The sequence below is a fragment of the Artibeus jamaicensis genome, unplaced genomic scaffold, assembly GCF_021234435.1.
Source record: "Artibeus jamaicensis isolate MK-2021 breed Jamaican fruit bat unplaced genomic scaffold, CSHL_Jam_final contig_700, whole genome shotgun sequence".
In the NCBI taxonomy this organism is placed as follows: Eukaryota; Metazoa; Chordata; class Mammalia; order Chiroptera; family Phyllostomidae; genus Artibeus; species Artibeus jamaicensis.
In genome coordinates, this window is record NW_026521930.1 from 10,000,001 (window position 1) to 10,022,404 (window position 22,404).

General features: G+C 47.8%; 1 protein-coding gene and 1 pseudogene across 4 annotated transcripts in view; one reads left to right on the plus strand and one right to left on the minus strand.

The window, feature by feature from the left end:
- The window catches only part of ZNF598 (zinc finger protein 598, E3 ubiquitin ligase), an 11,737-nt gene extending 11,517 nt beyond the window's left edge, over positions 1 to 220 (minus strand). For 3 of the 4 annotated variants that reach the window (XM_053671700.1, XM_053671701.1, XM_053671699.1), the window contains exon 1: positions 1 to 220. This exon is cut by the window's left edge and continues 64 nt beyond it. In XM_053671700.1, coding sequence (XP_053527675.1) covers positions 1 to 155 — 155 coding nt within the window. In that variant the 5' untranslated portion in view covers positions 156 to 220. The other variant, XM_037157276.2, reaches the window with a different exon arrangement.
- Positions 221 to 11,337: 11,117 nt separating this feature from the next.
- On the plus strand, positions 11,338 to 13,655 carry LOC119058146 (F-actin-capping protein subunit beta-like; annotated as a pseudogene).
- The last annotated feature ends 8,749 nt before the right edge of the window (positions 13,656 to 22,404 follow it).

The following is a 22,404-nucleotide window of genomic DNA, read 5'->3' on the forward strand; positions in this document are numbered from 1 at the left end:
GAGCAGCGGTAGCACACCGGATGGTCGCAGCGGCCCAGCGCCGTGGTCTCCAGGTCCCCGCAGCACAGCACGCAGCTCCCGCCGCCCCTCTCGGGAGCCGCAGTCACCACCTCCAGGGCTGCGCGCCGACAATCGGCGTCTGCAGCCGCCGCCATGGCAAAGATTCCAGCCCCCTCCCGGCCGGCCTGGCGTGGCCAGGCTCCTAGCGGGTACGCCCCTTCCGGGGTGACGTCACCGCCCCGCCCAGCAACGGCCCCGCTCAGCGGAAGTGCACGCAAGATTTTTGCCCCAGAGGGGCACCGGTTCAAGTAGCACTTTTGGCACCGAGCGCTCTAGTCCTAGCGAACTTCGCGGAGGTCTCCGGCTCGTCTCTCGGGAGACCCTTTTCTTGGGATGCCCTCTTTTTCTGCGGCTCCATCCAGGAGTACCATGCAGTAGGGTTGCCTGTGTCAAAATTTGTAAGAGAACTCAACCTAGACAGGAATTGAGAGGGCCTGTAGGAGGCGCTCTCACATCCTATGTCAGGAAAGTCCTACAGGATGAGCTCTAGGGTAACAACAGAGCTCTATGGTCGGGTCAGCCCTTCTCTTAACTTCCTGTGCCACTTTATAAAGTTCTTTCTCCATCTTTCTTACAGTTGGATTGTACTTGTGGCTCATCGAGTCTCTGGGTTCTGAGTTGTAATCCTTTTTTTTTCCTGAATAAATCCTTTTTGGATGATAAATATGTGGTCGACTTTTTTACCCACCAACTTTGGGGTCTCGCTCGGAATCCAGAAAAGAAACCCGATAGCTCCGGACTGGGGGGCAAACAGGTGATGGCGCCCACAGAGCTGTCTTAAGTTCGCCGTCTCTTCCCCAACTCCGGAGCTGGAAAGGGCGTCTTCTCTTGGAACTGAGCCTCCGCTTCTGGTTCTGAAGTTCTCCAAGATTCATTCGGGAACTGTTTTGAATTTTTTGTTTTGTTAAAGGGCCTTGTTTGTGAGCTAGTTTGGCGTTCTGGTCAGACTCTAGGGGGATCAGGCTGCTAATGGCGGCTGCACTGTTAGCCTGTGGCTCGTCTCTTCCTAGAGCAGGCTGTTTCCACTGAAGAACTGGCTTTTAGTCTTTGTGGAAACACCGTGATCAAACTGTTCTGAAGTGATAATGGCTAGTTTTTAACATGCAAGTTGCTCGAGCTGTTTTAGACTGTTTTGAGCCCTTGCTCTAGAGAAAAAGCTCTGAAAATGGGGTCTCAGTTTAGATCTAAATATTTTCAGAACGACCCTCCTAAATGCACTTTGCCTAAAATTGTGTTTAAAAGCCACAGTCTTTATGTGCATGTCTTAAAAACAATTTTATTCATTTATTTTTTCTTTTATTGATTATGCCATTATAATTGTCCTATTCCCCCCTTCATTCCTCTCCACCCTGCACCCCCCACCCCTACCATTCCCCCCCTTTAGTTTGTGACCATGTGTCTCAAGTTCTTTGGATTCTATATTTCCCATACTATTCTTGCCCTCCCCTATTTTCTACCTGCCATCTATGCTACTTATTTTCTGTACCTTCTCCCCCCTTCTCTTCCTCCCACTCCCCTGTTGCTAACCCTCCATGAGATCTTCATTTCTATGGTTCTGCGCCTGATCTAGCTGTCCTTTTAGCTTGCTTTTCTTTTGGATGTGGTTGTTAATAACTGTGAGTTTGCTGTCCTTTCACTGTTCATCTTTTTTATCTTCTTTTTCTTAGATAAATCCCTTTAACATTTTATATAATAAGGGCTTGGTGATGATGAACTCCTTGAATTTGATCTTATCTGAGAAGCACTTTATCTGCCCTTCCATTCTAAATGAAAGTTTTGCTGGATAGAGCAATCTTGGTTGTAGGTCTTTAGATTTCATGACTTGGAATACCTCTTTCCAGCCCCTTCTTCCCTGTAAGGTCTCTTGAGAAATCAGCTGACAGTCTGATGGGAACTCCTTTGTAGGTGACTGTACATCTTGGCTAATGTAATTATGATGTGCCTTGGTGTGTTTCTTCTTGGGTCCAACTTCTTCGGGACTCTGAGCTTCCTGGATTTCCTGGAAGTCTATTTCCTTTGCTGGATTGGGGAAATTCTCCTTTATTATTTGTTCAAATAAGTTTTCCACTGGTGGCTGTTCCTTTTCCCCTTCTGGTACCCCTATAATTCGGATGTTGGAGCATTTAAAGATGTCCTGGAGGTTCCTAAGTCTCTCCTCATTTTTTTGAATTCTTGTTTCTTCATTCTTTTCTGGTTGGTCATTTTTTTTCCTCCTTCTGGTCCACTCCTTTGATTTGAGTCCCAGTTTCCTTTCCATTACTATTGGTTTCCTGTGCATTGCCATTCATTTCAATTAGCCTTCATATGTTCCTCTAATTGGTGACTAAAATCAACCAGTTCTGTGAGCATCCTGATCACCAGTGTTTTGAACTGTGCATCTGAAAGTTTTGCTATTTCTTCATCACTTCGTCACTTAGGCTCTGGGGCTTTGAGATCTTCTTGAGCCATTTTTGGTCTGTTCGCGTCCATTAAGTATGACGAGCGGAGCCTTAGAGGCAGGGCGGGTCCTCCAGGGCGGGTTGCTGGGTTGTGACGCTGTATGTGGGGGCGGGGTCAGAGTGGGGAAATGGCGGCCCTCTCTGCTGCCTCCTATCGCTGGGACCCGCTGGGTCCCATCTCACTGCACACTCCCTCGCTGGTTTATCTGCGCAGGAATTCACCAGCACAGTCAACCCACAGCCCTTCACCCTCGCCGGATCCACTGGTCGCTCACTGGGTCGCGCTCACTAGGTAGCTCACTGGGTTGGCCCTTTGCAACCCCACACCTGGGATCCACGCGCCTGAGTTCATCTGACCGAGTTTTCCTGTGCAACCCCGCTCTGCCAGCTGCTGGCTTTTGCCCCTCTTACCGATCAGGCTGAAGTATTCGGTGTTATCAGACTTCGGAGAAGTTCAATTTTCTGTGTTCTGGCTATGTTTTCTGTTGCTAATATTTTGTCTCTAAACTTGGTTGTGTGAGAAAGCACGGCATCTCCACCTATGCCTCCATCTTGGCGGAAGTCCTTATTCATTTATTTTTTAGCGAGGGGAAGGCAGAGAAAGAGGGAGATAAACATCAGCCTCTGGTTTCCCCTTGCGCGGGCCCGCTATTGGGGACCTTGCCTGCAACCCAGGTATGTGCCCTGACTGGGAATCCAACACGTGACCCTTTGGTTCACAGTCTGGCTGCTGAGCCACACCAGCCAGGGCTTTATATGCATATTTAACTGAATGGACTTCTCTGACCAAAAGTCATATGGAGTATCAATGGCCATTGTGAGGAACCTTTGAGATTCCCAAACGAATCGGACAATCCTAGAGCTAAAATTGGCAAAGATAAATGCAGTGCCTATTTCGAATGGCACCTTTTCCCTTCAAATGTTATGAGAATCCGAAGTTGCCTCACTGCAAGAAAATTTTAGAACGGGTATCCAACCTACAGACCATGGGCCACATGTGGCCTAGGATGCCTATGAAGGAGGTCCGACACAAAATCGTAAATTTACTTAAAACATGAGATTTTTTTGTGATTACGTGTCACAATGTCACATAAAATAAATGTACGTACGCTTCTGCTATTTGTACACATGCCTTCAATTTTATGGCAGTGCAGCTTGCAGTGTGTTATCTTACAGGCTCAGACAGAATTGACATCAGATGTTATATGTGCTCGTGACTTAGTAGGGCAGCAATTATCAATAATATCTCAACCTGTCATTGCAATGCTAGACATTTAATGTTATTTAGAGTCATGTAAGCATTCTTACTTGTTAAAGGTATTTCCACACCTTGGCGGTGTCTCACACATCACCTGCAATGCTTTACAATCGGCGTGTTCCTCAACCTGCATCAGCAGCCAAGAGGGCTATAGAATGGACCAAACCTTGCTTTCTATTTTCCTAGGTATTAATTTCCTGTCAGTTTTTCCTAGGTAAAAGTAAATAAAGTCCCTTATCTATTATTATTATTTTTTAATCCCAGGAGGCTTCTAGAGCATGTCCAAACCAAAAAGAACCCCAAAATGAAAAATCACAGATGAAGGAAGATTGTTCAGTGAAAACTGTACAGATGACTGTTTTGTTGAGGTACATAGTAAGGCATTTTGCTTTATTTGTAGGGAATTTGTGCAAGTTTTCAAAGACTATAATTTGAAAAGGCATTATATGCAAAAACATGCTGCCAAATTCAATGTGTAGGAAGGATTGTGTTGTAAGGACAAAATAGCAGAACTGAAAAAAGTCTTCTCAACAAAAATTTTTTCAAAAACAGTTCGGGTGGATTCCATGATAAAAGCTAGTTCTGTGGTAACATATTTATTTTTCTTTTTACTTTAAAAAACAATTTTATTTATTTATTTTTAGAGAGGGAGAGAAACATCGATGTGTGAGAGAGATGTCAACCAGTTGCCTCTCACACGCCCCCTACTGGGGACCTGTCCCACAGCCCAGGCATGTGCCCTGACTGGGAATCAAACCAGCCACCTTTCAGTTCAACCGCAGGTGCTCAGTGCACTGAGCCACACCAGCCAGGGCTGTGGTAGCATATATAGTAGCAAAAAAATCAAAATCATTTACTGATGATGAGTTTATTAATATATAAAAAATGTGGCAGATATAATTTGCCCTAAAAAAAGGGGGGGAGTATATTTCTAAAATCAGTTTGTCTCACCAGACTATAGCCAGGAGAACTGAAGAAACTGGAAAATTTATCAAAAGAAGCTTGGAGAGTAAAGCTGCTAATTTTAAGTTTCATGCTTTGGTGATGGGTAATAGCATTGATGCTACAGATGAGGCTCAACTTGCCATTTTCATTGGAGGGATTGATGATGAATATACTGTAACTGAAGAAACGGCTTTTTTAATGTCATTAAAAGACACAACTAAATCAAGAGATTTATATGAAGTAGTAAAAAGTATGTTAAAGAGATTTTCTTTGCCCATTGTCAACATATCTGGTATAGTTACTGATGGTGCCCCAGGGATGGTAGGTAAAAGAGAGGGGCTTCCTGCGGTCTCAAAAGCAACCATACTATTTCTCTCCCTCTCTCCTTCCCTTCCCCTCTAAAGATAAATAAATAAAATATTTAAAAAAAAAAAAGAGAGGGGCTTGCAAAAGTAATAGAAGATAATGCGATTGCCACTCAAAACTCATGTTTGATGAAGTATCATTGCATAGTATACCAAGAAAATGTATGCCTGGTGCAGCTCAGTGGATTGAGTGCTGGGCTGCAAACCCAGAGGTCCCTGATATGATACCCAGTCAAGGAAACGCCTGAGCTGTGGGCCAGGTCCCCAGCAGGGGGTAGGTGTACGAGAGACAACTGATTGATGTATCTCTCACACATCAATGTTTCTCTGCCTTTCTTTCTCCCTTCCTCTCTCTCTAAAAATAAATAAATAAACAAACAAATAATTTAAAGACTTTATTTATTTATTTTTAGAGAATGGGGAAGGGAGGGAGAAAGAGAAACACCAATGTGTGGTTGCCTCTTGCACACCCCCTACTGGGGGCCTGGCCTGCAACCCAGGCTTGTGCTCTGGACTGGGAATCTAACCAGGACCCTCTGGTTCACAGGCCCACACTCAATTCACTGAGTTACGTCAGCCAGGGCAATAAAATCTTTTTTAAGAAGAGAAAATTTATGCACCAATGCCTTAAAAATGGGAACTGTCTTGCAAATAAATCATCCTCGGGACTTGAATTTCATAAGAACCAAGGGATTGAATTCTCGCCAGTTCCGGGAATTCCTTAAAAGTATTGATGCTGACTCTGGCGACATCATTTACTTTTTGGAAGTAAGGTAGCTAAGTCGAGGCCAAATGTTGAAGGATTTTATTATTTGTGACATGTTATCAAGTTATTTATGGTATCAAAAAACAAGTTTGTGCCAGAACTTGACAATGAAAACTGGCTTACAGATTTAGCATTTTTAGTGGATTTAACCACTCATTTAAATGTGTTAAACATGGGTCTTCCCTTGTTCACTTGGGGATGTGAGAGGCAACTGATCCCTTGCCCATTGATGTTTCTGTCCCTTCCCCTCTCTCTAAAAGTAAATAAATAAAATCTTTTTAAATGCTAAATATATATAGATATATAGATATGTACCTTTTCTATATTAGTGATCAAAACTTGTCACCTGCTCAACAATTTTGAAAGATTATCGAAAGGGCCGCTGCGTAATTAGGGTTATTATGTGAGGACTTTTTTGCTTATCTTTGGTAGCAGATATCATGAAAATTATGTACGGAACTTTTTTTTTTTGCTCATTAGTTTCTGTTAGTGTTTGTGTATTTAATGTGGGGCCTAAGACAACTCTTCTTCAAGTGTGGTGCAGAGACGCCAAAATGTTGGACACCTGTTTTAACTCTGTGTTAATGGGCTGAACAGAGAGAGACCTTTCCCTTTTAGTTGAAAGGACCAGGATGGAGTGGGAAACCAATCTACTTAGGTTTGGTCAATTTAGCAAATAAGCTTGCTTGCATCATAGATGAGTCACTCAGCAGTAAGATTGCTAAGAATTTTGATTTTCACCTTCGGCTAATAAAGGCCCCAGTACAAAAGCAAAAGCCTTCTAGCTTCTGCTGTTGTTGCAGAGAGCCAGGATATCGCAAAAGGATTGTTGCAGATTTTGACACTTCAACCTTCTCAAAGCTGTCCTAATCAGCAATGATGGGGTTCTGAGAACTACAGGTGTTCTTCCTCCTCCTCCCACTTAATCAGCTTGGAGAAACTTTTCTCTGGATTGGCCATGAATCTGTTCTTGGCTCAACCCACTGCTATAAAGCAGCCCTACTTTAGAGTAATAAAACAGTTCTAATGGTGGGATCTTAAACCTCAACAGGTTTCTGAACCTATTCCTTTTGTTTAGGCCCTTTAAGAGATACTCTTTTCTCCTTTGTATCTCTGTCTCTATTCATTTATTAAGCTGAGACTAATGAGAGAAATATCCTGCCAGAATTTCTTTCTACCAAGAGGAGAAGTAACTCTAGAATTTGATAGTAGCTATCAAAATAGTCAATCAGGTGGACAAAATGACCCTGCAACATATTTTATTTGTTCCACTTCCGACAATACTATACCTGACTCTATGAACCCTGATCATTTGTCCCTGTTGGACTAGCTGCCATCCTCTTTATGGGTAATATTTTCCATTGATATGGGCAGAACCCACATCTATTAAGATTCAAATAGATTACTCAAGCATCCCTCCCATGATTAATGCCCCATAAGTAATGAAGCCCTTCAAAGCATAAAGCCCATAATAGAAAATTTCAAGACTTGGGGCCTAGTTGTCCCTTGAACTAGTCCCCATTGTTATCCCTCAACACCCTATTTCTAATTCCCTGTACACTACTAATATCCATCCCACTGGAAGTAAATTCTTTTTTTTCTAAGATTCTATTTATTTATTTTTAGAGACAGGGAAGGGAGGGAGAAAGGGAGAGAAACATCGCTGTGAGAGAGAGATCAGCTGGTTGCCTCTTACATGTCGCCAGCTGATGACCTGGCCCACAACCCAGGCATGTGCCCTGAATGGAAATCAGACCAGCGAACTTGCAGTTCATAGGCTGATGCTCAACCGGCTGAGCCACACCAGCCAGGGCAGGAAGTAAATTCTTTTTTTTTTTAATGTATTTTTTTTAAGATTTTATTTATTTATCTTTAAAGAGGAAGGGAAGGAGAGAAGGAGAGAAATATCAATGTATGGTTGCGTCTCATGAATCCCCTGCTGGGGACTGGCCTGCAACACAGGCATGTGCCCTGAATGGGAATTGAACCGCACTTGTGTGGTTCGCAGGCCTGCGCTCAATCCACTGAGCAACACCAGCCAGGGCAGGAAGTAAATTCTTGATGATAACTTATTCATGCAGTGCATTTTTTAGTTTTTCAGTCAATGAAGCTAGCCAATACCTCTCAGCTTTCACTTGGGAGGGAGAATAATTTACCTGGAAAGGAATGCCTCTGGTTCTACTGAAAACCCTTCTCCTTCTCACACACCCTGAAGGCTGATTTGGGTGGTGAAACTTTCCCTACAGGTTCTACCTTGTCTCATTATAGGACGATTTACTTCTTTGCTCTTCCTCCCAGGTCTCCTCACAGGAAGATAGCATCCACCTGTTAGAACTTTTGGCCTAAAAGGGAACATAAAGTCTAAATAAAAATGACATCTTGTCGAAATTCAGGTTTGATATTTGGGGTTTGATATTGGGGACATCTGGCATCGGAACAAGGACTACGCCTGGATCCAGATAGGTTTTAGGGTGTCCTAAGTTTTCCAAGACCCAAAAATAAGCCTCAGTTGCAAGATTTTCTTGGGCTAGTCAGCTGTTGTTACAAATGGACCCAAAATCTCTTATGACAAAACCTCTCTATGTTTTTCTAAAGAATGGCCGTCCTGATGGAATTTTATGGGAAGAATGAGACAACGTAGCCTTTACGCCTTAAAGGAGAAGTTCATGAACGCACCAGCTCTTGGGCATCCCCATGATGAGATTCCCGTTTTCCTTTTTGTACATGAAAAGGAAGGGAATGCTCTTGTGGTACTCACCCCAAAACATGGGACTCACCACAGACCATGGTGTCCCCTCAGACACCATGGTCAGCGGTTGGATCCTGTGACTAAGTGATAGACCCCTTGCCTTCAGACCATCACTACTAGCACTCCCCTCTTGGTTAAGGCCACAGAGGGAATTGTTGCGGGATCCCCTTTGACCGTATTCATATCCCATGCAGTAGAAGCTCTCCCAATTTTCATTACACTCAGCACGTTTTATTTAGTTACCTCACCTGACTTTCATGTAATTACTTTAATCCATCTACTCTTCCCTCCAATACTAGTGAAGCTCCTCATGACTCCCTGGCACTGATGGATCACCTTCTGACCCCTTGCGAGGATCTGCTACAGGTTTCTCTGGGTAATGCTGATTTTTTGTGGTTTATAGACAGCTTATATGTAAAGAACAAAAATTGTAAGTACTGTACTGGGTATGTTTTGAAGTCATCAAGGTAGTATTTGTACCTAAGCTACTTCATAGCAAGCTAAATTATATGCCCTTACTCCAGTTTCTATTTTAGCCAAGGGTAAAACTGCCAACATTTATATTGACAGTGGATAGATGTCTTCAGAGTAGCTAATGACCCTGGAATGTTATAGAAATAACATGGCTTCCTTGCTTCCAGTGCAGGTAAAATCAGAAGTAGCCCTATGTTTGGGAATTATTGGTTGTTATACTTTTACTTGCTGCTAAGATCCCAGGGCATTCTAAATTTGACTCTCTAGAAGCTAAATGAAATCCCCTCGCTGACCTTTCCACAGCCCTTAGGGAACCAGCTGCAGTCAGACCTCTGTCATGGTCCAAAGGGATACTTCCCTAGCTGATAATGTAGAAAAACTGGCCAGAGACACCCAGCAGTTAGCTCCAGAAAATGAAAAACAAGAATGGAAAACTACCAACTGTTGGTTTGAAAAAGAAAAGGCTATGGTTTGGACCTAGTTCTACCAGATACTCTAGCAGGGGCGTCCAACTCACTGCCTGCAGGCTGCATGCAACCCAGGATGGCTATGCCCGCAGCCCAACACAAAATCGTAAATTTACTTAAAACATGAGTTTTTTTTACAATTACATGTTGCAGTGTATTTAATATGTGGCCCAAGACAACTCTTCTTCCACTGTGGCCCAGAGACACCAAAAGGTTGGACACTCCTGCTCTAAAGTTTCTGCTTCTAACTATTGTACATGCATTTAAATGATTAGTCCATTGATAAAGTGATACTATTTACAAATCAATATTGGTGGAGGAATATTAATGTTACGAAAGGCACTTAACCTTACTTTTTCTACCTGTCCAAAGTACATTCCAGGGAAGCCTGTTCACACTGCTCCTGGACATTTTTTTTAAAGGTTTTATTGATTTATTTTTAGAGAGTGGAAGAGAATGAGAGAGGGAGAGAAACATCAATGTGTGGTTGCCTCTTGCACGCCCCCTACTGGGGACCTGGCTTGCAAAGGGCATATGCCCCAACAGGGAATCAAATTGGTTTGCAGTCTGGTGCTCAATCTGCTGAGCCATACCAGCCAGGGCTGCTTCTGGACATTTTAAACTGCCTAATGGACCATTCAAGATTTTAAAAAATATTTTGTTTGTTTTAAAAATATTTTATTTATTATTTAGAGAGAGGGGAAGGGAAGGAGAAAGAGAGAGAGAGAAATATCAATTTGTGGTTGCCTCTCCAGCACCCTCTACTGGGGGCCCAACCTGACCCACAACTTAGGCATGTGCCCTGACTAGGAATCAAACCAGCGACCATTTGGTTCTCAGGCCAGCACTCGATCCACTGAGCCACACCAGCCAGAGCTATTTATTATTTTCTTTAGAGAGAAGGGAAAGGAGGGAGAAAGAAAGGGAGAGAAACATGATGTGTGAGAAAAACAGTGATTGGTTGCCTCTCTCACACCCTCAACTGGGGACCTAGCCCTTCACCCAGGCATCTATCCTTACCAGGAATGGACCTGGCAACCTTTTGGTATGCAGGCTGGCACTCAATCCACTGAGCCACACCAGTCAGGGCACTACACAGATTTCATAAATCTTCTCTTCTCATGGACGTAAATATTTTAGTCATGACTCATATGTTTTCTCACTAAACTGAAGCTTTCCCTTCTAGACAAGCTACTGACTGTTCTGTGGCTAACTTTCTGGTGGAGGGAACTTCCAGAGGCAATCTGTTTTGGGAGCACAGGGTCAAACTGGGCATTGCCAGTCCAGCTGTGTTCCTGCCCCGCCCCATCCCACCCCTCACCTCTCCTTACTGAGACTGTCATTTTTCATCTATCGAGTGGAAATAGCACTCAGACCTGCCCACACGGGGGGAAGGCAGAACCATTGAGGTCTCCTCAGGGTGCTTGGTGGGTGGGGATAGCGCCTTCCTTGCCAGTTCCAGCTGGGGGCTCACTCAGCTCCCTAGTGAAGAGGGAGATTCTGACTCTGTCCAGACTTGGAAGCCCTGGAGGGGTCAGAGGGCACCAGTGAGCTTTGCCTCCTCCCTCCCTGCAATGCCAGCTGCTGGCTGGGAGCACCTAGCTGGGGCTCCCTTGATTTGCTGCACTTTGAGATCTGTTTGCTTCCAGCGTTGTGAAATTTCCCTGGTGTGTTCATGGAAAGCTCAGGCTGGTGACATCTGCCAGGAAATCTGACTCTTCTCTTCCTAGAAGACATTGTTGAGGAACAGGTTTCTTCCTTTTTCTGTGTTAAGTAGACATGTATGTGAAAGGAGCCGAGTGGATTCTGTAACCCATGAGCACTCTGTGGGTACCTACTTGTGCCCCATCAGAAAAAGTCAGTCTGTAATGGGGTGGACAGAGATGGATGTGGCCCTGGGAGAGATGTGGGGTGCGGAAACAGTTGGAGAAACCTTGGGCTTACTCAGAGGACACCTCCCAGTTTTGCCAGAGCCTGCCTCCTTTGCAGCCAGTCTTGCAGAGCATGATGTAACTCTTGGGTGGCCAGGTTTCCCAGCATACCTGTAGCTTCCGTCCAGGAAAGAAGGTGCCACAGAGCCTGGGAGGCTTAGAAGATTGTACAAGCAACCTCCCCAGGGAGAGTGGTTAGGACAATTAGTCAACTTAAAGATTGGTAGCCCTGGATGGTTGGCTCAGTGTATTGAACATCCGCCTGTGAACTGAAAGTTCCCTGGTTTGATTCCCAGTCAGGGCACATGCCTGGGTTGAGGAGACAGGTCCCCAGCAGGGTCATGCACAAAGCAACCAATCAATGTACCTCTTGTACACTGATGTTTCTTTCTTTCTCTTTCTCCCTCCGTCTCTCTATAAAATAAGTAAGATCTTTTTTTTTTAAAATAAATATTAAGGCCCTGGCTGGTGTAGCTCAGTGGATTGAGCATGGGCCTGTGAAGCAAAGGGTTGCCGATTCGATTCCCAGTCAGGGCACATGCCTGGGTTGCAGGCCAGGTCCCCAGTGGGGGACACATGAGGGGCAACCACACATTGATGTTTCTCTCTCAGTCTTTCTCCTTCCCTTCCCTTCTCTCAAAAAAATAAATAAATAAAATATTTAAAAAAATAAATAAATATTAGGAAAATGGATCCCGTCCCTTGGCTCAACCCCTCTCTTGGGACTCAAACCCTCTTGCAGAAAAGTGGGTAAACTGGGCGCTGGCCCTACCATGGTGAGGAGAGCCACAGGCACCGGAACTGGGACCAGGACCACCCCCACCAGGAGTGATCAGCCCTGCAGTGCGTGTTGGACTTACTGAGGCGCCTGCCTCCCCAGAAAATCGAGGGGAGCCTCAGTGGCCTGATGGGCCTGGTCCCCAGGCAATTGAAGACCTGTCTTCTGTTGACCAGCCATTGAAAATGGCCAGAGACAAGGTGGCGGGAAAGCAGTACCTTTTGTGTGACTACGACATAGACGGGGACTCCCACCGGTTACCAGAAGGAACAAGCATGACCCTCCCTTGGAAGATGGGGTCGTGCCTTCTGCCCAGCTGAGAAAGCTGGAGGTGGAAGCCAACAATGCCTTTGACCAGGACTGAGACATGTATTTTGAGGGCAGCACCTCATCATCTACCTCTCTGCATCATGGCTTTGTCGGAGTGATCCTCATAAAGCAGGCTGGAGATGGATAACAGAAGGTCGAAGGCTGCCGGGACTCTGTCCGTGAGGCGGGAGTGCAGCAGCAATCCCATGGTCGCACCGTTCGTTCCAAGCTGAACTTCCGCCGTGATGCTGTGGCTGCAAACCAACGAATCTGGCTCTGGCACCATGAACCTCAGAGGCAGCCTTACCAAACACATGGAGAAAGTGAAACTGAGGAACTGCTCCCCACACAAAGCCAGTATTTGCCCTCATCTGGTTGAGGATATGGAAAATAAAATCAGAGGTATGCCGAATGAGATCTACTTTGAAAACACAAAGGACATCATCAATGGGCTGAGGTCTGTGCAGACTTTTGCAGACAAATCAGAACAATAAGCCCTTAAGGACGACCTGGTAGAGACATTACAAAGAAAGCAACAAGGTTAAACCTCTGCTTCTCACTAACTGGACATGCCATGCACTTGTTAGATTCCCTCTTTAGAAAACTCGTTTTCTGCCCCCTTCCCTTGTCCCTTCCTTCCCCAACAGGTCACACAACTTGTATCACCGACCTTCACAGTGCAGTCACACCCGGTGAATAACACTGCTAAACACCCATCTCCGTCTCCAAGGCCTGCATTCCACCACATTTTGCTATCAAACTTGATGTTTCCATAGAGACCAAGTGTGTGTGTTGTTTGCCCTGGCCCCCTGCCCCCTGCCCCACCATCCATTTACCAGCATAAAATGTATTGTCTACTTCTTCTTCTTTCCCACCTTCTTGTTACAGAATGGAAGAAAAACTGGAAATCTGATGCCACATGTGTTGGGGAGTTGCTTAGGGGTGAAGGTTGAGGGGCAGTGGTCAGGGAGGCAGTGGGAAGAAGGAGAGGTGGCCCTCAGTGTTGTCCCCTGCAGAATGGCCCCAGTCCCACAGAGACCGGGTTGTAGGGGTTTGGGGGTGGGGCCTACGAGCAGTTCTCTCCTGGTGAGGGGCTTTTCTGTCAATTTTTATAGAATGCAAAGGGAGTTGTTTTGTTTTATAAAGCTTTAAAAATTTTGCCTCTTATACTTGAGCTTCCATACTTTAAAAAGGAGGGAAAATAACAAAAAAAGAAAAAGAAACTGGGACACAGTTTAAAACTTTAAAAGGTGGGTACTGTGGTCAGGGACTGGGAAAAGAGTTTCTAGGTGCTCCCTCATAATGGTTTTTCCACAAACTGTGGTACCAAAGCCTGCTGCTAAATGTGACTCAGACTGAGAGAATATAAAAATGTCATGGCTGGTAGACTATGAAAGATGGAATATTTAAGCAGGCTCTATGTTGAGAATTTGTGTCTCTTTTACCTAATATTTTATGGGAATGGATATTATGACCTGGGGAACACTTCCCCTACCTGTATTGTAAAATCAAGATGTGTTGGTGAAGCCCTATTAGGAGCTACAGTTAGAAAATGTGAGGGCTGATGGAATTCGGGGAAGAGTTAATAGGAGAACTGATACGGCTGAGCAGGCTTGGTGTGAATCATGACTCTTACCTGATTGTGCTAGGCGGGTGGACGTCGTACCTCACTGGGGAACATTTCCCTACTTAGTCTCGTAAAACAGGCATGTAAATCTGCCCTTTGAGCCACCTTAATCGGACGTGCTAAATGGGAACCCACGCAAGTGTCCCAGCCCACACAGCGTGGAACAGAAGCAGAAGTGCTGGTGGGGGGGCGGGTCTCTGTGTGATGGTCCATGTAGAGAGTGAACTGGGCATTATGACAGTGTCTCATGAGCACCGGCTTGTGACCAAAGAATCTGGACAAGAGAATTTCCATTTCCGGGCATTTACAATCTCGTTATCAGACATAAATTAGAGCTACTCATATGACTGAAGGACATAAAATGATCCAGAAACGTGGAGCACCCACAGTATCTTGGGTGATGTCAGAGTTGCTCTAATGGGTACTGAGAGCCCCAAGAGTAAGATAATGAAATGGAAATGCTTTATGCAAGATCCTGCTGCCTCAGGGTAGCAAGGAGATATAAGCAGGAAGCCTTTTTTCCCTAGGGCTGACTTCTAGACCGAGGAGCTGCTGGATTCTGTTATCGCTTGGACAGTGCCCTATAAATAGCTCCTGACTGGTCAACAGAAGAGCTGATTGGTGGTTCACGGTGAATGGACAACATCCTGTTCAGAAGCCTACCACTCCGCTCAGAGAAGGTAAGAACAGATCAGCCCAGTCGGCTGAACAGCATGCTGTTTTTCCAGGAATGACAGAATGGAACAGTAGTAAAAGGCCCGTTGTTTGGGTTTTCATTCAATCAGAGGCAATGGCCAATGGCCTGGCCATCTGGTCAGGCATGAGGGCAGTGGAAACCTGGCCTATTAGAGGAATTCCTGTGCAGGTCTGGTGTTGTTCAGGAAATCTCTGTGGGATGCATTAAAGTAGGATATATTGATGTCCATCCAAAGTTTCCCCTTCTAGGTTCAGAAGGTGATTGGAACCACCAAGCAGACCTTTTGGTGTACGCACTTGAGGGGGCTACCTAGGCCCGTGGCGTGAGTTGACATGGGGGGCTGCAGCAGTACAGACATGGTTTGAATCTAGACATAATCCTGTTGCACCCAGCAAGGCACAAAAATGCCACCAGGAACTGTTCTGTGTCTCAGCGAGACTGCAGATGGCTCTGGAAAAGACTCCCTGTGGGAAGTGGATTACGTTGAACTGATGCCAGTAGCCACTTGGTACTATCAACAGGTCCTAATAGGAATAGGTGTAACTTTACACTGGGTTTTGCATACCCAGTGACAAGTACAAACACTCAAAATACTATCAAGAATTGGGATGGAAAATACTATATCAGTTTGTACCATCAGGTTACATTTCTTCAGACCAGGGAGCAGACTTCACAGCTGATAATGTCCCATGATGGACTGAGAGATGTCCTCCTTAGTATGAATTTGATAGAAAATTGAAGAGCGATTAAAACACTGGATGTCTAAAGCAGCAGGAAGTAGACATGAAAGGCTGACTTACATGCCTTCTTGAGTGTGTGCTCACACTCAACCTGAGGGGGGCTTAGAGTTCTGGGGAAGGGATGAGGGGGAGGATGCTATTGTGACTTGAGTTCTTCCCTACAATACTACAGCATTTTTTCTTACCTGACACAGTGGTCCCAGTACCTGCGCTGCAACTGCAGGTGCCCGAAGCAGAGAGGATCTTAAGCAAGAAACTGTGTACTGGTAAGCCTTTGTGTCAGAATTCCTAAGGGATTCTGGGACAGGTTGTGCCTTTACCCCATCTGGTGAGCTGGGACTGACAGGAGATGCTGGTGTGCTGTCTGGTGGTCCTAATAGCCCATGAGTTCTACACTTGGAGCTTCACCCTGTCTGAGTGAGAGTGGCCGGAGGGGAGGCACTTGCCCAACCCGTGTGGCTGCCTGCAATCTGGATCGGCCCAGTGGCTGACCCTCACATCCCTTCCAAGGGTGGAAAAGTCAGGGTAAGAAAAACAACAAATGGAGAGAAGTAGCAATAATAGTAGAGGGCAAGAGATGAATAACTGGGTTATGCAGCAAGAGAAATCCAACATTTATTTATTTTTTATTAATACCTGAAGAAAGGCTCAGGATGAAATGACACTTAGTCTGAGGGCGTGAAGCCTTGTGTTTGCTGAGTCCATCCATGCTGTTGGAACTGGACAGATTTGAATGGCAGCCTGCAAACCTGAATGACATCACCCTGGGAGACATTTGCATGTGATAAGATGATGCACTGGATAGTTACTCATGATCGAATGGGATTCTAGTAATGGGCCGGTATCTTCTGACTTAAATGATTTGCTGTGAGTGATCCTAGTTAAAAGACCAGAGCATGGACTGCGATACTGTGATTTATTATAAGATATTTGGTCTTCATAGTTCCTGGTGTCACAGCTCTCCAAACCCTTGGAATTTTGTAAGTGTATCTTTTCAGGTTAATGAAGTGACTTTTGGAAGCACTGAAGAAGGGAGGCTGGTCCCCAGTGGAGCCACACATCACGGGAGAGGGGCTGGATGTTGAATGAATCACCAGTTCCCAATGACGATCAGAGCTCCAATGCAGCCTCCACGAGAACCCAGAGGGCAGTCCCGGCTGGTGTGGCTCCTTTGCAGCACCATCCTGTAGACAAAGGTTGAGGGTTCGATTCCCTGGTTGGGGTACATACTGGAGGAAACCAATCAGTGTTTGTTTTCTCTCTCTCAATATAATGAAAAAATATCCTTGGGTGGGGATTGAAAAACAAAACAAAACAAAACAAAACAACAAACCCAGGAGGGCGGCACGCCTGTCCCTTGGAGAGCTTCCACATCGGCAAAGACGTGGAAACACAGGGAGGGTGGGCAGAGGTTCCCTGCCTTTCCCAGTGCCCTTCCTCATGTAGCTCTTCTATCTGGCAGTCCCTGAGTCATATTCTTTTATAATAAACCTGCAATCTAGTAAGATTTTTAAAAATTATTGATTTTAGAGAAAGACATCAATTTGTTGTTTCACTTACTTACGCATTATTCATTGGTCGATTCTTGTGTGTGCCCTCACTGGGATCGAAGCTGCAGCCTTGGCTTATTGGGAAGATGCTCTAATCAACAGAGCTACCCAGCCAGGGAGACATGTTTCTCTGAGTTCTATGAGCCTTTTCAGCAAATGAACCAAATCCAAGGAGTGGGTACTAGTAATCTGATTTGTAGGTAGCTGGTGGGAAGCACCCCGGCTTGCGACTGGCATCTGCAGTGCTGGAGAGTGGGGTCAGTCTTGTAAGGCTGAGCCCTTACCCTGGGGAATCTGTTGCTGTCTTCAGGTAGCGTCAGAACTGAATTCTTGGATACCCTGCTGGCATCTGAGAATTGCTTACTGGTGGGGGATCCCACCTATGTTGTAAAGGGGTCCAGGAACCCCAATTCAAATACCAAATATCCCAGTTTTCGTTAGTATTTGTATATTTAATATGTGGCCCAAAACAACTCCCCTTCTTTCACTGTGGCCCAGAGACACCAAAAGTTGGATACCCCTGCCTTTAGCTAAAGGGCATCTCTTTGCTCCTGGCCCCACATCCCTGTGCCCTGGCAGTTAGTTACTCTCCTTGGAGGGGAGGAGGGGCACCCTTGGGGGGGCATCAAAATGAGTTCTAGCTAAAGGCCTACTCAGCTACGGTGTTCCAGTAGCCCACGTCCCTGATGCAGCAGCCTGGGCTCCTCTTCTCCCTGCAGCCCTCACCCTACCCTTACCAGCCCAGCCAGTACCGCAGGAGTGAGCAGGGGCGAGGCCACCGACGGTTTTAGTTGGACCAACTCCTGACCTATAGCTTCCTGCACTCAGGCTCCCAGACGGCCCCCTTCCACTGCATCTAGATCCAGTTGAGCCAGCTCCTCCTGGCACACCCTACCTGGTGGGCAACTGTGAACATCCTAGTGAGGGGCACTGGAGTGCGGAGTCCTGCAAGTGGGCCACTGTCAAATTGCTGCTGCTGCTGTTGTTTCCCGCTGGTGCCTGGTATAAGCACCTGGTAAAACCTGGCCACCACACGGTGGGCCAGGGGGCTCACCCTACATGTGGTGCAGCACAACCCTTCCAGGCCCCTTGCTTGGACACCCTAGGCCTGCCAGGGGCCATCTGCCAGAGACACCCTGTACCCCAGGCTGCTGCCAGCCAAGCTCTCCTGCCTCCCTCAGGGGTTCAGGAACCACTGGAGATGTGACACGCACCTCCTCCTCAATCCAGGGCCATGCGGAGGCTCAGCCCCTGACCTTGGCACTCCCAGTCTGACTAAGAAATAGTAGCTTTGGCCTCCCAGGCATGCAGCTTGGCCCAAACTGTGCCTTTTGGCCAATAAAACCTGCCTGACTTCTGCATCTCACGTGTGACCCTTTTCCTCCACGATATGTACTTTAACATCAAGTTTTGTGGTGCAAACAGCTGCTCCCCCATCCTGCAAATATCAGGAGCTATCTAGCTGTCCGATACCCCTCCTCCCTGGCGCCTTCATCTGTACATCCAAGAAGGGCAGAAGGGGAGAAGGGCAGGGGCAGAAACACTGCCTGGACCTGGGTTCCTTTCTCCTTTCTCTGCCAACGCTGCTCTCTCCTGCTTCGGGGGCGGGGAGTATCAGACCAGGTCTCAGGTCCCCCAGGAAGGGAGGATTCTCCCCCAGAGCAGGGGTAAGTCAGAGCCTGGGTCCTGCTGTCGTCCCCCAAGGTGTGGAGGAAAGCAGGAACTCATACCTCACCAACTGAGCCAAAGCCTCCACCTCGGGTTCCTGGGAGCCCCACAGAGTGCTCCCTCACTACACCTCCTGGCCAGGTTGGGGAGATTGTCTGCCCCAATGGGGTGAGACCTCGAGACCTGGCAGCCCACCCAACATTTCCCTCATCTCCCAGGGATGTCCTAGGAACCTCTCTCTCCCCACAGCTTATGGAGAGGAAGTGGGAATCCCAGCCCTTTCTTCACAGCCATGCTCTCTAGATAGGTAGAGCCCCTCCAGCTGAGTCTCCTTGCTTCCTCAGGGACCCTCCACCTCTTATCCCCCTCTGCTATTCCAGTTATTGGCTCCAGCTCCCCCACCATGTAATATGCTGCACCCTCCTTCCACCTGGGCCCCCTGCCAGCTCCTCTCTTACAAGTATCTGGGCCCCTCTGCCTTCCTGCTTCCTCTGCAACTCTTTTCATTGTGGGCTCAGACTCCCACAACTGTCCCAGACCCTCAAAGCACCTAGGCACTGGGATCTGAGGCTGTCTTCCCCTGGAGTCCGTCCTTGGCCACATGCCCAGGTCTCCCCTTAGGACACCCCGCAAGGACTGGAGGAGGGGTGGTCCCCTGTCTGCCTTGTTTTGGGATGTCCGTGTGGAACCAGCCTCCACACTGCCCCCATGGCCTCTCAAAGTCCTCATTTCTCTTCACTGGCAATTCCTTCTCATCTCCTGGATGCATCCTATGCACCTGGTCCCCTAATGTGGGTGCTCATCTTTATTCCATTCTCTCAGTTATTACCCTAAATTTATTTACTCTGATTCCACCCAGGTTGGTGTATTTTTGTTTTTGTTTTTTGCCCCAGGACCTGCACTGGCAGAAGGGGTGGACCCAGACCCCTTGAGGTCCTCTTTCTACCCCACTGAGCCCACTCCTGCCCTTGCTCCTCCTCAAACCTGACCTTTCAAACCATAGGTTTTCTGACTTCATACCCAGTACCCACTAAAATGGCTCCCTGTCTCTCACGCTCCTTCCTTCTGTCCCTCCCCACGCAGACTGCAAACACTCTGGGCAGGTTCCAGCACCATGGTCCACCCCGAAAGGGGTGGTCCACCCTGGGCTCCAGGTGGGATTCAATGTCCCTCCTTGGGGCTGCCCCAAACCCTGGACTTGCCAAGGTACAGAAATCCCTGTTTGCATGAGTCTCAGAAATGTTTCCCCAGTCCTTGCTAGCATTTGGCACCAAGGGGTCAGCAGATATTTGGGCACACTTGGTGAAAGGCCAGATTTCATGTTGCCTGAGTTACCTCAGTCCAGGAGGTTGGTGCTAGGTCCAAGGTGAGGAAGCATAGCTGATTAGGGGCTCGGCTTCTTGGCCTACCACCGTCGTAGCACCCCTATGTTCTGTATTGCTAGCAGCGCTAGGGCTCCGACCTCACTCCAGTCCTCACTCTGTAGGGCTGGACCAAGTCGGAGCGGGAGGGGTGGGGCCTTGGGGCAGCCCTCAAGGCAATGCAATCTCACCCAGAGCCAGCAGGTGGCAGTGTGGGCCTGTGCCTCTGGACTAACAGCCCCGCTCCACCCCTCCGGCAATGGGTGGGATTGGGGTGTGTCGAGGGCGGGGCTAGAGTGAGGTGGGAGGGGCACGGCCGCCCAGAAATCCTCCAGGGGTTTCCCGCGCCTTTTTCTCTTTGGTACTGGGGTTCTCCTGTTCTCTTTCTCTCTCTTCTGATCTCTTCTCGCCACCTTGGGCCCGCCTGCTCCAATTTCGGGCTCAGAAGAGAGGCTTGGTGTCGTCTGAGGGAAGAGCCATAAGCCTGAGGTCCTGGTTACCCCGCGGGGCCATTAAAGCCCATTAGGGAGGGAGGCAGCGCCGGCCGAGGAAGCGCTCGGCCTTTACCCGGACGTCGGACAAATAGCTGGGTACGCACCCATCCTCTGAGATGAGGCTTCGGCCCACTGCCACACCCTAAGTCTCCGCCCAGGCCCAGGCTCCGCCCATCGCTGGGGTATTGCTGCAGGGAGCTGGGCTCCAAGCTCAGGAAAGCCTCCTCCTTACCCAAGGTGGACCATCCGACTCCCCAGGGGAGGAGAGCCCCGAAAGATCTGCCTATCCTACCAAGGTGACAGGAGTGGGTGAAGGCGTGGGGGTGGGGATCACTCAGACCACCGCAGACCTGACTTCCTTCCCGCCTTGTTGCCCGCCTCACACCCACCGCCCCTGCCCCTTCTCCAGCGATCACAAATAACTCACAAACCCTGGACCCTTTTAAGTCCACACTTCTTGCCTTTATCTCTCTCATCAGGCCCTACACACTGACCCTGTGCCCTCTCACTCATGTCTGTCCCCCTTTGGAATTTTTACCTGTAGTTCTTTCCGGACCTTTATTTGTTGTTGTTGTCCACCCCCTTTTGTTTCTCTGTTACTTTCCCTGGTATTTCTCAGGCCTCGGGGCCTCCTTTGTTATTCTGAGATGCAGTGTTTGTGCCTGGCCCCTGGCTGTGACCACATGCCCTTTTAGCCCTCCCTCCAGCTGTGTTCTCATCAGCCTTCACTCACAGGCTGAGGCCTTTGCTATGGAACGTAAAAGGGCCTAAGGCAGATCCAGAGGAGTAGGGAGAAGGTCTGCAAGCATTCTGACCCAGGGAACCTGGGGCCCCTAACTTGTCTGGTGGTCTCCCACTCAGCCACTTCCCTCAACTGGGTGACCCCAAAGCTACAGACTGGCAGGCCTTGGGTGATCCTCGTTGCTCTGGGATAACCCTTTGGGGTGGTATATGGTGGACCTCACTGCCCACACCCATCCTTACTGCCCATTGAGCCCAGGAAAGCCAGTCATGGTCTAGAGAGGCCGCCTCTGGACTAGTAAACAGACAGATGGAGGTGGGCGGCCAGATGAGAGCCTATGGCAGCATCAGCCGGGAACTCAGAGGTGTGGGTGGGGACTAACCATGCAGCTTTGGCCTAAGTGACTTTTAGGGGCAGCAGCTAAGTGGCAGCAGCTAGGGTAAGGATACCCAAGGGGCTTCCGCCATGGGCGGGCCCTGTGCTTGGGTAAGGGCTGGGAGCCCAGGCTGAGTGCACTGGAGAGAGAAGTAGCAGCAAGGACTGGGCCTGAGCAGAGCCCGCTCCTACCCCCTCATGGGGAACTGTTTGGGCTGGCTGTGCCTGACTCCTGGGGACCAGGTATGTGCTGGGGATGGGTATACATTAAGGGGGAGCCTGAAGCCATTAAGGTTTTTTTTTCTGTCTGTGGCTGTGAAGAGCGTGGACTTGGAATCTCACAGTCCTGGACCCAAGACGAACTGGGGAACCCGGCCTGGGTCTTTTCCTTCTCCACACTAAGTCCCCTGGTCTGTAAAATGGCCTGAGCCTCTGGGGTTGTTACAAATAAAATGCACTGAGGCACGACAAAGGATAAATGATTCTCCATTGTGATGATTACTGTCTGGTTGGGGGAAGGGTTAGCTCTTGCTTCCAGGAGGGGTGGGGAGAGATGGGGGCAGAGGAGGGGAGATACCCTGGGTCCTGCTCATAGAAACAACTCCTGTGA